Genomic DNA, 16,264 nt, shown 5'->3' on the forward strand with positions numbered 1-16,264 from the left:
TCATTTTCTTTAACTGCGTCATTCTGGGTTTCGAACTTAGTAGTTTTTAACAATTAGAAGTGCAAAGCGTCTATAATTAATAAACAATATAAATGTATGCGATACGCAGCATAATAGTTTGCCTAACCAAGTAAACAAAGACAAATAGAGGGTATATTAATCGATGAATGAAATTGAACGATCTAATTATTCTAGCAATTAATAAGTTGACGATCGATGACCCATCGGTCAAATTAATTTTAAAAAAATCTATTTAAATTTTCCACGCTTTTTTAAATGTTTATAATGCAGTCAACTAAGAAATGTACTTTGTTAAAAAAAAAAAAAAACTATAATAACTCGTATCCAGAGCAGAACAAAGAATTGAATAATGACGATGAAGTAAAAAGTCATAACAGAAGCACATTGACTTGATAGTTGACTGCTGTTATACTTAAGTTCATTTATTTTGCAATATTCCAAAATATATTGAAGCTAAAAATTACGATATCTAAATCTATCAAAACTATTAAATGATTTATATCTAACAAATGTAAAATAATTAAATAAAATGGGCAAGAATCGTTACAACGCTAAAGCGCGTCAAGTGGTTAAAACAAATATCGATAATTCACAAACAAATGAGGTAAAATTCGTTTATTAATATTTAATTTAGAAGTTTATTTTCAAACAGTATAATTGCACATGTATATTTTTAATTTTTTAAATTACTTTTTAATATTAATTGTTGCTTTAGTCTTATTTAGGTTACTCAAAATTATAAATACCTATTACTATTTTTTTAGATTAAACTTGAGTTTGCTGCGGACGAATATGGCTCCACGGATACAAGTAATTTATTGGCTTTGCCTTCAACAAAAAGAAAAACAAAAGTCATAACTGATAAAAAGGAAAAAGTCCAATTTCTGTCTAAAGCCCGAAGAAAGCAATTAGAAAAAATTGTTGATAAGAAAAAAAAGAAAGAAAATGTAAGTAGTTAAAATATTTTGATAACTCTAAAATTAAGTGAGCATTTTGTAGTCTCACATTTATTCTTGACTTTTGTCAACTACGGAATTGTAATGGTAGATTGACTATTAATAGTACTAGCATAATGCTTAAGTTGACGCATTTGGGGGATAAATTTGTATATCACTAATTCTATAAAACAGGTATTGATAGTATACTTATAACAAAAGTTATGAAATCTGCTTTTGTATGAAGAAGGTTAGAAAAAAAAAGAAAATATCTATGTATGACAATAATACTTTAAGTCTGCATATTTATGGTTCAGTTTAATATTAATTGTACCTGTCCAGTCATTAAGAATTTAAAAAAAAAAAATGTACAAATGTTAAAGAATGTTTTCATAATAATATGCATAACATTGTACAACAGTTTTCTCTATAAAACCTTAATGACACTGGTGTTTTTGTGAGTCGGAATATTTCTGCACAATGCAGCAGCATTGCAGTTGATAATGTATTTTGTCATAATTTTATACTGTAATAATTTTAACATAATTGTCATAATGTAGTCCACATTACAATATAAAAAATAAACCATATATCTTGTTTATAAAAAATTCTTTTTTATCATAATATGAGTAAAATTTTACCTTTATAATGACTTATTTTAAAGAAAGTGAGTTTTAGTATTATTTTATGTTTTCAGTCTGAGTAGTAAGAAATAAGTCACAAAATGTTTTAAATTAATTTGTTGAAGATTTGCAGCAATTAATATGTTGAACATGATAATTTTAACAACTACACATCTATGTTTTTAGAGGGCAGCTCTACTAGAATCCTTATCACAAGTGCAAGCAACTCCAGACGAAGTAGCACATTTGACGACAATTTCAACTTTCCAAACACTTGGGTTACGTAAGCTGAATGAATATAATTCAGAAGCTGCACACAAAGCCACTGTACCCAGTGAACAAAAAAAATTTAGCAGTATAGCTGGTATATATCAAAATATTATTTAATGTTTTTTTTTTGACACTTGTCTTATTGATCAGTCTTTATTGCTTGATGGATTTTACTTAAAGTGAGATTATTCTTTTTGGCCATTGATTTATGTACCTACATATAAGTAAATTGAATGATCAAGATTTTAGGTTTTTAGATTAGAAACTTATGTGACATTATTTTAATTGTTTATGAATTAAATTATACGAAATTCCATTTTAGGTGCAAAAAAGAGATTAAGGCTGCTAAGAATGGACAACATGGATGGCAATAAGAAGAAAAAATATGATCCTAATGTTATTGGTCTTGAAGATTCAACTGATGAAGAATCTGCATCTGATTCAAGTGACATTGAATCACCTGAGGTCAAAGATGAAATAAAAATTGATTCTGCCGATCCTTCAAGTAAAGAAGTTAAGAAAGAACTTACGAAAGATATAGAGATTACTGAAATCACTGAGGAACCAATTCAAAATACAGATGATATCATAAAACCAGATAATAATGAAGGAAGTAATTCTAAGCATTCAGACAAAATGAATAGTATATCAATTAATGAACCACTAAAGTCTATAAAGCCTACCCTTGATGTGCCGACAGTACACGTGGATATAAAAAGAGATCCGAAAGTGCAAATAGCAAGGCTAAAGTTACCGATTCTGGGCGAAGAACAGAGAATAATGGAGTTGGTTAATGAAAATGAAATTCTTATCGTTGCTGGAGAGACTGGTAAACATTTAACTTATCTTATAACTTTTACTAGTTAAGCAAAATATTTTTAATTTAAGTAGGCTCATAAAAGCACTTTTATATATGAATCGTCAAGTTACAGTGTTGTATTAAAAGTAAATCTACCACCAGTTTCGGAAAGTAGATTCTATCTAGAAGAACCGGCAAGAAACTCAGTAGTTACTCTTAATTAAGCGACAACATTAGACTCATTAGTAAATTTTATTCTAACCCCATCATTGGTAGTAGCTTTAGAATTCTAGTTCAAAACAAATTAATCAAAAAAGTCATATGTTTTTTTTTGGATGGAAAGTTCTATGTAATGTATATTAGGCACCAACTGTATATATACCTGATTGATTACTGGCTCAAATTTAGTACGTAGCATATTATTTTTACAACCTGTTAAGTGTGTCTAACTTATTAATTCGCAGACCCTGAGGTTTCGGGTTTAAACCTTGAATTGGATCGATAAAAAATATTAAGTTTTTCGGTCCAAAAACTCTCTGGAACTGGGCAGTGTTTACCCTCCTGTGACACTGAAAGCACGTAAAGCCATTAGTCCTGAGCTTGATCTATTTCTTTCGGATGTCGTATGTTACGCCCAAGACCTGGAAATATTGAGGAAACTTATAATAATTCGTATTAAAATTATTTTACATTTTCTAGGAAGTGGTAAAACCACTCAAATACCACAATTCCTCTATGAGGCTGGCTATGCGGCGAATAAGATGATAGCTGTGACGGAACCGCGGAGAGTGGCGGCGGTAGCGATGTCCAAGAGAGTTGCACACGAGCTGGCCTTGACGAGCAAGGAGGTGTCTTATTTAATGCGTTTCGAGGGCAATGTCACTAAGGACACAAAAATAAAGTTTATGACAGATGGTAAGAAGATCTTATATTCTAGTTTAAAAAAAGCTCAAAATATGAAACATAACGTCTGAAAAAAAATAGTCTGCAACTTTGTTTATTAGTGTGATTTGGTATTAAAAGTTTAAAAATTCTCTAAATTGTAATAAATGCAGGTTTATTATTTGCTTAAATTAATTTAAATATGCCTCTTATGAACAAATTAAATAGGAATAAGAAGTGTTTTAATTTAAACCAATACCTAATATAGATATGGAATAATTAATATAATAACTAAACTAAATAATTATGGAAATAAATATAAAAATAATAATATACATTCAAGTAGGCTTATAAAAGCACTTTTGACAGTTAATGCTGTCGTTGAATTAAATGTACAGCTACCACCAGTTCAGAACGCAGATTAGAATAGAGTTATTTTTTTCCATTAATTTATAGAAATCCATCTTATACTAGTTGTCGCCCGCGGCTTCGCTTGCGTTTTAGTGGTCGGTTGTCATGTGTTAGCCAAAAGAAGTAGCCTAATCCTAATCTCCTTCCTCGGAGTTCAAGTTTGCTTCATGCCAAATTTCGTCAAATTCGTGTTTGGCCGTGAAAGAGCGACATACAGATAGACACTTTCACATTTATATTATTAGTATATATATGCTAATTCTAAATTTCAGGTGTTCTCCTCAAGGAAATACAATCCGACTTTCTTTTAAGCAAATATTCAGTAGTAATCATTGATGAAGCTCACGAACGTAGCGTATACACGGATATATTACTTGGATTATTATCAAGAATCGTACCGCTTAGAGTTAAAAGAGGGATTACGTTAAGATTAATTATAATGTCGGCGACGCTCAGGGTTGAAGACTTCACAGAGAATACAAGGTTGTTTAAAACACCACCTCCAACTATAAAGGTAAGGAAATATTAATGTTACTAATATTATAGGATTCAGTAATGATAAATATTGTTATCCAAATAATATTACAAATCTGACTATTATGAAATAGTTGGCCCCCCTGATGTTAATTGGTCATGGCCCATAGACATTGCGCTGTCAGAAATATTAACCAATCCTCGCAAATGCGTCATGAACCTTGGAACTAAGATGTTATGTACCTTGTGCTTGTAGTTACACTGGCTCATTCACCCTTTAAACCAGAACACAACAATACTGAGTTTGGTTGTTGGACGGCAGAGTAACTGATGTGGGTGGTTCCTACCCAGACGGGCTTGAACAAATACCTACCACCAAGTTAAGTTTATTTGTTTTATGTTACGTTATGTAACGCTTTCACATTCTAACTGTGAGTTTGTTGGTATGTTACGATTTCACGCCTTACCCACTCAACCGATCGTCATGAAATATTTTATTATTTCGATGTTAAATCAGAGAGACCAAAATGAAATGCGTATATCTAAGGTTTGTTTGTCTTCATTCCTTCTTTAATTGGAATAGACTATAGTATAGGACTCATCAAAGTGTCAATGCATCATATTTATATATTATTAAACATATATATTATTACAGATTAGTTTGATATCTAATTATTATTTATTAATATTCTTACAGGTAGAAGCTAGACAATTTCCAGTGACGATACATTTTAATAAGAATACATACAGCGATTATTTAAAGGAAGCATACAAAAAAGCTGTCAAAATACACACAAGACTACCTGAAGGAGGAATACTTATATTTGTTACTGGACAACAAGAGGTCAGTAAGGTTTTTAAACTAATTATTTTTTGGAATCCACATGAATAAGCTCCAAACCAACCTCAAAATGTAAATCATAGTGTCATCTATTTCTCCTCCTTCCTGTTTATAAAAACATTCATGGATTATTTTTGATTCATCATCTACATTATTATCAACAAATTTTGATTTTCTTTTGAGATTAATGGTAGTCTACCTCTATTGGTTCCTTTGAAACTTTCTACCCCTCTCTTAGATCCTTCAAAACATGTCTTCTGGAAATATAATGTTTTGTTGCTGACCGTACTATTAACACTATGTTATACCGGTGATAATTCAGACTGAAATTGAAAAAAAAGTATGACTGCCAACATACTCACGAGATTTGTTGTGTAAACTTTAGACTTACGCTGCCGTCGTTTAACGTTCAAAGCCGCTAGCTGAGACCATGTACTGATGTTTACACATGAAAAAAACATAATAATATGTTAGATAATTTTATTATTTACAGGTAAATTACTTGGTACGTAAGTTGAAGGCATCATTTCCTTATCGAAAAGACGTTGACTATTCGAAACTGATAACAAAGAAGACGGTTAATGATGTGGACCCAGCGCTTGACTCTGAACCTGAGGATATTGAGTCTGATGATGACGAGGTAATATAATCATTTTAATATCTAAAACCAAAAACATAAAATAAATTTTAATGGGTTACATTTTTTTTTTAAATTAAATATCATTTTTATAGTATAGGCAAGCGGAACGGATTACAGAAAATGAATAATGTTTATGTATATATTTGTAGGTCGAGAAAGAAATGAAAAGAATGCGAAAAGCACGTAAGAAGACCAAGCAAAAATTGAAACAATTACCGAAAATCAATTTGGACGACTACGATATGCCCGAAGACGATGGCCAAGCGGACTTGGTTAGCGATGACGATAGCGATGGTCATCTGAGCGACTCAGGTTTATACATATTCTTAAACTTATATTTGAATCGACTCCACGTAAAACCCGTCTTTGAAGTCAGTAAATATCGATTCATAAGTGTCGTAATTGCCTTCTTAAATAAAGTATACTAAGTGTTTTATTTCTTCGTTTTTGCTTATAAATACCGAATACTTTTATTCGCGTACGTACTCGTTTAGCATTAAATAAAATATTACCAAATAATTCGGCATAGAATATAATATTTTTTAGATGTCGAAGAGGACAGCCTGGCTCCGGTGATAAAGTCGTGTCGGCAGCCGCTGTGGGCGCTGCCGCTGTACTCCATGCTGAGCTCGGAGCGCCAGGCGCGCGTGTTCGTGCCTCCGCCCCCCGGGGCGCGCCTCTGCGTCGTCAGCACGGACGTGGCCGAGACCTCGCTCACCATACCCGCCATCAAGTACGTCGTCGACACCGGGAAGAAGAAGATGCGGTGAGTTCTCTGCGCCGCTAGCGCCGCAGTTTTTTTTATATAATGCCGCCCCGACACAGGCATTGGTGGCCACCGGCAGTGCCACACCAACGCCAAGTGTAACGCAATGTACCACTGTGCAGCGTGTACTCGCACGCGACGGGCGCGAGCGCGTGGCGCGTGGTGTGGGCGTCGCGCGCGGGCGCCGAGCAGCGCGCGGGGCGCGCGGGGCGCACGGGCGCGGGGCACGCCTACCGCCTGTACAGCAGCGCCGTGTTCCAGCACGACTGCCCGGCGCACTTCGAGCCCGAGCTGTGCCGGCGCCCCGCGGACGACCTCGTGCTCATGATGAAGTGCATGGGCATCGACAAGGTGAGCGCGGGACTATTTTTTTCGACATAGATTATTAAATTCAGTAATTTTATTACAAACTTCATGATTTTTATCATATAAACATTTTTTCTATATCGAGTAAAACACTTAATTAATCATATGTTTTCTTAACGTGTGATTGAAATTTATTATTTAGCAAAGCTAAAAGTATTTGAGGAATTTTATATAAAAACATCTTGTCCGAGGATGAATTGACTTTGTCGAGACGGAAACCAGGGGGTACTATGAACATATAACGGTTATGATACGTTATAGATTTTAATCCGATCTCATTTCGACTAGTCCTCAAAAAAATAAAACTGATGGCCAATTCTACTTATTTAAATTTGTTATCATAACCCTATTATATTCCGATCGAACTACGACCGAACCGCAACTGGATTGTTATATTAGTAGAATTGGATAACAACTTAACGGCAATGATAACGTTTCGATTCGATTGCGACAGAGTGATAATTTGTTAGTAGACAATCACAGAATGCTATTGACGTATTTATCCAAAGCATTTGATTGGGTGAACACGAAACGATTTTGTAGCATCTACAACAATACGGTGTTAAGCTGTTAAGCTCTTGATCTCATTTCTTAATACTTCAATTAAGAATTCAATGGGTGTCTATTAATGCAATTAAGTCATTTGGATCTGTATTAAGAATGGGTGTTCCACAAGGATAAATTTTGGGTCCTTTTTTATTTTTAGTATATATGAGTGATCTTCCTTCTTTTGTTAAAGATATTTGTAATATTATATTGTTTGCTGATGATACAAAACTGATACAAATTTGGTTTACAAAAAATAATTTAGTTCTAAATGCCAAAAACACAAAATACGTACTGTTTGCCTTAACTAATCTAATCTAAGGAAGCTAAATTTAAAGGTAACTTTAAACAATAGTGATCTAAATGTAACCGATACTATAGTATTTTTATGAATCAATTTAGACTCAATAGCTTTAGTTGAATCTTTTTTATAGTCCTTTAAATAGTTCCTCAGCATACACGGTCACAAAAGTTAGACAACTAACTGATGTTGATACTGCTCGATTAGTCTAGTATCATAGTATACTTATTTAATTTTCATAATATGTCTCATGACATTTTACTTTCGGGTAATGCTACAGATATTAAAAATGTTTTCATCCTACAAAAAAGAGCTGTCCGGTCCATAATATGTATATTTACAATATTATAGATGTTATTGAAAGTAACGGTGACAATTATTGTATAGACACGAGGAGGAAAGGTAAACTTCTAAAGCCTAGTTTTTGTATTGACATAATCTGTAATTTAAATGGTGGAAACTACTGAGTTTGGCAGAACCTATTTTTCGAACCGGTGGTAGCCTTAAATTTAATTCAACACTGTAATATGATTCAAAAGTACTTTTATGAACTTACTTAAATACTTAAAGAAAGAATATTTTGATTTGATTTGAGTAGAATTAGCGCCTTGTTGTTACAATTTTTTCTTTCCTTCTCGTGCAGCTTAAATGTTAAACGTTATAAATGCGTCTGTGTTTTCGACTACTTCATAGAGATAAAGTAATTATACCTGTATGTAAGTATTACATAAAATTCATTATAAGTCGATAATATTCTTAGGTGGTGAATTTCCCGTATCCGACTGCTCCTGATAAAATTCAATTACGTCTGGCAGAAAAGCGACTTGAAGTTCTGGGAATATTGGAGAAGTATGAAACGAAGAAATTTAAGAAGAAAAACGCTGAAGAGGTATAAACATATATATAATAGTTTGACGAATAAAAATACATTAATTGATATCCGCGCGCAAGCAAAAGTAGAACACGTACACGTACAAACACACGATAAAACATTTTGGTCGATCAATCAATAATTGCTTTCAATTTAAAGGACGAATTCCAACTATTTGCATTGTTTCGATAAAAGTTTACTAATTTACTTAGCGTTTTTTTTATTGTATATGTAAGCGGAGGGGAGAATACCATCAGATAGGCCATTTGCCCAATGTAGGTCACCAATAGGTGACATACATTAGCGCTGCAAGATATATTGACCATTCTTTACATCGCCAATGCGCCACCAACCTCGGTAGCTAAGATGTTATGTCCCTTGTGAAACTTGGTTTTTTGTTTTGGGCACTTTTCAATTTCGCCGCTGTTTCCAACACAGTTACCAATGTCGAATACATTTTAATTGGACTGTCTATAAACGTTAGTTTAACTTTCGTGGTTTATACAAAACTTATTAATTAAAATTAATTAATCTTAGATACTTAAAGTGACGCCCCTGGGTAAAGCCGTGTCAGCATTTCCACTGCTCCCTAGATACGGGAAGATGTTGGCTCTCAGCCATCAGTTCAACTTGTTACCTTACGCCGTCGCCCTTGTATCAGCGCTCACCGTGCAGGAGGTATGTAATATGAACATTATTATTTAGTAGTAATCTTTTTTAAAGCATTTAGTAGGACCTAAAGCGTCACCAACCTTGTGAACTAGGATGTCACGTCTCTTGCCTTGTACTGTACTTTATCTTTTAGTTAAAAATCTTAATCCATATTTGTATATATATATGGCATTAGTTGGCGGACGAGCATATGGGCCACCTGATGGTAAGTGGTCACCACCGTCCATAGACAAAGGCGCTGTAAGAAATATTAACCATTCCTTACATCACCTATGCGCCACCAACCTCGGGAACTAAGATGTTATGTCCCTTGTGCCTGTGATTACACTGGCTCACTCACCCTTCCAACCGGAACATAACAATACAATGTACTGTTATTTGGCGGTAGAATATCTGATGAGTGGGCGGTACCTACCCAGACGGGCTTGCACAAAGCCCTATCACCAAGTAAGGACTTAATGTCGATAATTCTCTGGTTTTAGGTTTCTACTGTGTTTAATTAAAATCAATATATTTTAGGTTATGACTGGCAAAGCAGATAGCTGGCCGGCCACTGGCAATACATTGTTGCTCGGTGACCCGGGCGTGTTGCTCCGAGCGGTTGGAGCAGCTGAATATGCCCATGTTAAAGGAGAAGAAGAACTGTTCTGTGCGAAATATGGCTTAAGGGTAAAGGTAAGGAAATAACTTTAAATGTATTACTAGAATTACCATAATTTGTTTTTATTATTCGATTCATGAGCTGTTAATTTTTTATTATATGCTTTGAGAGTTGGTTTTGTGGTTAAATTATGACGACTTCCTTTTGAGTGATTCAGGCCACAGTCATTTTCGAGTAAGTTAGCGCTTAATAAATTAAACACAAGTGAATTCTCGATTCCATCGCTCATAATCCGACCGAACTGAGTTCAGGTGTAGGACGCGAATGCTTTAACGTTTTAACCAAACCGCTGATTCTTCTAAGTATTTCTCTTCAGAAAAGTTTTAATTGGCCTGACCCGTGCTTTAAACCGAGGTGCTTAAGTAAGTAAGTAAGTAAGTAAGTAAGTAAGTAAGTAAGTAAGTAAGTATTCTTTATTGTACACCAAAGAATAAATAAATTATACAGTAATTGCAAAACTTGATCTATATGTACAATTGGCGGCCTTATCGCTAAGCAGCGATCTCTGCCAGCCAACCATGTTACGTAGGACATAGTAAACAGTAATTAAACGTTTCAGGTGTACATATATGAGAGAAAACATACTTATACGAAATTATATATATACATATTAAACATATATATACTACATTCAATATATAATATATATATATATATATATATATATATATATATATATATATATATATATATATATATATATATATATATATATATATATATAATTTATATAATATATATATATATAATTTATACTACTGCTTATCTGCAGCCAAGGCAGTAATTTGTCTTTTCTCTATTAATCCTATACATGAACCACATAATTTATGCTTTCCGTGTGAATATCGACAAAATTAATACTACCGTGAAATCGGTAGCTCCTAATGATTGTACCATAAGTTCACGTGCATATATATTTTTTTAAATTTAGGCTATTAAAGAAATTCGCAAGCTCCGTAAGCAGTTGACGTCAGAAATAAATCTAAGCGTGTCAGGAGCGAACGTGACCATAGACCCGGAGATGAAACCGCCGGACGACAAACAAGCAAAGCTGTTGAGGCAACTGTTATTGAGCGGGCTGGGCGACCAAGTTGGAAGGAAGATAGGCCTCGACGAAGTGAAAGATGGTAATGAAATAAGAATGTTTTAATAGTTTTCACCTTCGAGACGAGTGGGGGGGGGGTAATGTCTTTCGTAGGTTTTAGTTGTACTTCGTTCGTATCGGTAGGATAAAATAGCCAATGTCATTCCTTAGTGTTCGAGCTTGCATTAAGAAAAATCATCATATTCGGTTCAGTGGTTTAGCCATAAAAGTGTAACAGACAGACAGTCAGAAAGAGTTATTTTAGCATTTACAATAATAGTTTATATTGCAAATAATTTTGTGTGTGTTTTTTTTAAATATCTTAACTGTATTAATGAATTTGATATAACTTGATACTTGAGCGCCGTGACGTTACAATTACTTGTACAGTTATTAATAATATCCTCAATTAAGAGAAGATAAGCTGAGTCTGCGTGTTTTTATTTAGAATTGCAATAGCGTTGAATATGTTGCATTAATAATATTTATTGTTGCATTTAAGTATGAAATTGTTACATTGTGTGATTGTTGTTATTTTAAATTGTCGTTTTAGCTAGGTGGTTTTATACCTTCAGAGAGGCGTTAAGGATGTTTCAAATGTTTAATAATATTTAATTGCGCAAATATTGTATGGATGTTGGTCACTGTAAACAACACTGTTGTACAGTGAGCATTAACAATACAAAAATAAACTTATTTTGTAATGTATACATTATAATGGTTTGTTTGTTATTTCATTCGCCCGTTTTTTGGTTACCCCCCACGTGAGGCACGTATATATAAATAATTTAAAGATTTTTTTATGAAGAAATTAGTAATATTCCTATTTATCTCTCCAATTTGGCTTAAAGCGAGAAGTGGGGACGACAATAGCCATATGAGTCAGGACCGATCCGTAAACCATTGCGCTATTGACGCTTAAGTTTTATTACAATTATTTATTTCTCCAGGCGAAGATAAACGAAAATTCAAATACGCCTACCACTGCAGTAATTTAGAGGAACCGGTGTTCCTACATTCCGAGTCAATACTTCGGAAGAGCATACCCGAGTGGGTCGTATACCAGGAGTTGTACGAAACGGGAGGTACGGACAGAAGGAAAATGGTCATGAGGAACGTGGCCGCCATCGAACCCGAATGGCTACCTATATACGTTCCGCAAATGTGTAATTTAGGTGAGTCTGATGTTAAATACACATTAATTGAATATTAAACGATAATTGTTTATCATTTATTTAATTAGAAGGGGTCATATTGTGAGAATAGTTTAGAAATAGGAATTTGATTATTGAGAAAATAAAACTGATATAAAGATTATTAAACTTATTTTTCTATTTGTTGATCAGCGGTAACATCCTCCAGGCATTATATTGTGAGATATTCCATATACCGACTGAATATGTTATGTATTATAATAAGAACATATATATATATATATATACAACATCCACGGGCTCACAGTTGCCCGTGCCTTTTTTTACATTTTATTTTTATAAATTGTACCGTTTTTTTATTTTATTTTTCAGTTATATATTATTAATATATTATAAAATAATATATTAATAATATATGGTAATATATAATATATAAAAATACTGTATATTAATAATAACATATGTATTTTAAAGTATTATTCGCTATATATTTTTTACACAATATATAATATTAACTTTTAAAATTAATATTTTACTTGGTGGTAGGGCTTTGTGCAAGCCCGTCTGGGTTACCTACCCAGACGGGCTTGCACAAAGCCCTCATCAGATATTCTACCGCCAAATAACAATACTCTGTATTGTTATGTTCCGGTTAGAAGGGTGAGTGAGCCATTGTAATCATAGGCACAAGGGTATGTCGCATAGGTAATGTAAGGAATGGTTATTATCTTTTTTCTACAGCGCCTTTGTCTATGGGCGGTGGGAACCACTTCCATCAGGTGGCCCATATGCTCGTCCGCCAACCAATGCCATAAATATATATATTTATATTTTGTAAACAAAATACATCTTAATAACTAACTCCGTTATTTTATTCAATGTAACAAACTGAGAAGTGCCATTAACTAGTTCGTTAATTATAATCGAATTGCGGGTTCAAACCATGAATTAATTGTGAGGAAACCTGCACGTGTCGGATGAAATTCTGCCACATGTGTATCCACCCAATCCCTAGTAGGTAGTATTATATTCCTTAAACGTCTGCCCAGTTTTGTGACATTCATAGGATGTAACTTATCTTATTACGTGAAAATATTGATATGAACAGGGGATCCTCTGTCGACGCCCGAGCCGAGGTACGACGGAGCATCAGGCCGTGTCAAATGTCACTTCAAAGGGACATTCGGACTGAGCTGCTGGGAGCTGCCCGTTGTTGAAATCGATTATCCGGATAAAATAGAACGATACAGGTTTGTAAATAATCAACATTATACGGTATCACGTATATTTTTTTTTGATATATTTTAGAGACAGAGACAACAGAACATGGTCGGAAACTTATATAAACTTAGCAATTGAACTACTTCAAACTTATAAGTATTTACTCCGGACTATTGTAACAACTATCATTTAATTAATTAACTTTTTAAATGTGTTTTTGTTTTATTTTATTTTAATCTGTGCCAGTCAAAATTGATAAAAAAATATTTTAGATTGTTCTTATGTTCTTATTTTGAACTTTGGACATCAGACGACTTGCTTGATTCCAAGAGACTTACACATTTACGTATAGTTTTTGTACAGATTTTCCGAAACCAAAATATCTAAACACAAATATTGGTTTTTCAATGTTATTGATGATGTATTATATACTATTTATTTAGTGATTAGTCTATATTGATACAATGAGAACTCAGGTTCGATTCCTTGCTGCCAACAAACTTACTGTGCTAGCAGCCCAGATTTGGTAGTATTCTCCTGTGTCCTGCATCTGAACGCTTTTCGTTCGTGTCGTTTTTAATGTGTGAGTGACTCGTGAGGGAATATTTTGTCTATGGTTGCTCGCATACGTTTAACTCTATTATCTACCGTTGATAATATCGATCAGAAAAAATTCACATCACTACTTGCAGATGGTTTGCAAGATATCTCATAGAAGGGAAAGTATTCCCGAAACTGAAGAAATACGCTGGATCTCTTTTATCTCCGCCGTCAACGATGGTTAAGAGCTGGGCGAAGCTGCAGTCTAGGACGGAAGTAATACTGAAGGCTTTAATTGCAAGAAGAGCCGGTACGAGAGACCAATTGGAGTCAGCTTGGAAAGAACAGCCTAATTGTAAGTTTGCTAAACCGTTTGTTATAGGTCGTAGAAAGTTTTACTTGAGAGCTCTGTATAAGTCTGTTAGGTAGGTACCACTCACTCATCAGATATTCTTATGCTTAGTATTGTTTTGTTCCGGTTTGAAGGATTCAGTGTAACTAAAGGCACAGGGGACATAACATCTTAGCTCCCAAGGTTGGTATCGCATTGAAGTTGTAAGAAATAAGAAAAACTTATTTATTTCTGACAATATCAGTCTGTAGGCAATGGTGACCCCATACCACCAGGTGGCCCATCTGTCAGTTTGACAATTCTTTAAATAAAAAATTGTAGGCGTAAATATTTGAATAGATTTTTCTTTTTAATTTAGTAAATGAAGTATAATATATAATGTCAAAAATAGGCTGCTTTTTCTATAATAATTAAAGATAAAAACAGGCTTTATAGTATGTTAGCTAGGTGTTAATGAGTGTCTTATACATATAATTTAAGATATATTTATCCATCGTATTTATTTATTTGTTTAAAATAGAAAGCTATTTGATAAACAAAATGTCTTAATACCAAAAATTTTATTTTTATTTTAATATGAATTATAATTCACCTTTGCATATCTCAGTTAACGGCTCGCTAATTATAACAAAAAAAAAATACTAGTAAATCGATGGTTTAATACATAATAATAGATTTAGCAAATAGGAAATAAAATAACGATAACTTTAGTTTAATTTTAATACTTGATTTTTTTTTATTATTGTATTAATTGTGCCCATTAAGTGCTAAATCTTTTTTACAGATTTATTGGAGGAATACTTGAAATGGTTACCCGAGTCTGCTCACAATGAAGTCACATTATACTGGCCTCCGTTATGATTCATGAATTGTTGATCGTTCTGTAAATATTGTAAATAATCTTAATGATAATGTTTTAGTGTTAATCTTGTAACAGGCAGACATTTAATATGAGATAGGAGTTTTTTTTTTATTATTAATTAAGGATAAAGTCCATTCCACCGAGTTGTACTCCGAGGGAACAAAATACTGGCACCTGATTGGTCGTTGCGCGTGGCTAGAAATAAGCGAGACGAAGCCGGCATGTAAAACGATCCTAAGAATTGATTCGGTTTCTGAAGGTCACGATTAACCATTGAGAGCACGAGGGATTTCTCCCCTGGGAGCCATTTCGTGGAATTGACTTATTTTTATAATCTAATTAATTATGCTAATTGCCTGTGTTTCGCCTCGCTAATCGAAGATTTGTTTTGTGAGATATCCGCATGGCTTTAGGCTGAGTAGACGTGACCGTTTACTATTGTGTAAGCACTGGTTCATCTCACCTTTGACACGTGTCCTAATTACCAGTGCGAGCGTCATGTCTAGCGAGGCGAAACACAAGGACAATAACGAACGTTCCATTTGAATATTTTTTATATTCACGTGCCTCTCCTTGTTAATCGTTAACGTGTAAATGCGGCCTAAATAAGAAGTTTTGACTATGTTCTGTAAATATAATAAGAGGTTTATATGCCGGTCTGTTATGAGAAGTTATACAATGTTTTCGTAATATCTGTTAAACTATTATATTTAATTATTGACTTTTATATATGTAATAGTTTGAAAATAAAGATTAAATAAGAAAAAAAACAAGTCGTTTGATATACTTTTCTCATTTCATATTATACATATAAATTATATTTATAAAAATTTAAGTAGCATATTATATTAGTATTATTCTGATACCTATGGATTGTCACATATTTTATTTTGTAAAATTTGACGTACTATTTTGGTTAACAAATTGGTATTTAAAAATCTATAAAAGAAAAAATATTTTAGTAATTTAAAC

The 16,264-nt window shown here is 33.5% G+C and overlaps 1 protein-coding gene across 1 annotated transcript; it reads left to right on the top strand.

Moving 5' to 3' along the window:
* Positions 1-416: 416 nt before the first annotated feature.
* On the top strand, positions 417-15,961 carry LOC125071683 (probable ATP-dependent RNA helicase kurz). Its single transcript, XM_047682013.1, has 19 exons — positions 417-625; positions 786-968; positions 1,766-1,943; positions 2,172-2,678; positions 3,348-3,563; positions 4,214-4,455; positions 5,113-5,259; positions 5,750-5,896; positions 6,046-6,208; positions 6,443-6,662; positions 6,785-7,013; positions 8,636-8,764; positions 9,284-9,424; positions 9,938-10,093; positions 11,011-11,206; positions 12,114-12,338; positions 13,426-13,567; positions 14,231-14,433; positions 15,215-15,961. Exons 1-19 carry the CDS (start codon positions 551-553, stop codon positions 15,289-15,291), a joined length of 3,576 nt encoding a protein of 1,191 aa, XP_047537969.1. The 5' UTR covers positions 417-550; the 3' UTR covers positions 15,292-15,961.
* The last annotated feature ends 303 nt before the right edge of the window (positions 15,962-16,264 follow it).

This window comes from Vanessa atalanta, chromosome 20 (assembly GCF_905147765.1).
Source record: "Vanessa atalanta chromosome 20, ilVanAtal1.2, whole genome shotgun sequence".
NCBI classification, from domain to species: Eukaryota; Metazoa; Arthropoda; class Insecta; order Lepidoptera; family Nymphalidae; genus Vanessa; species Vanessa atalanta.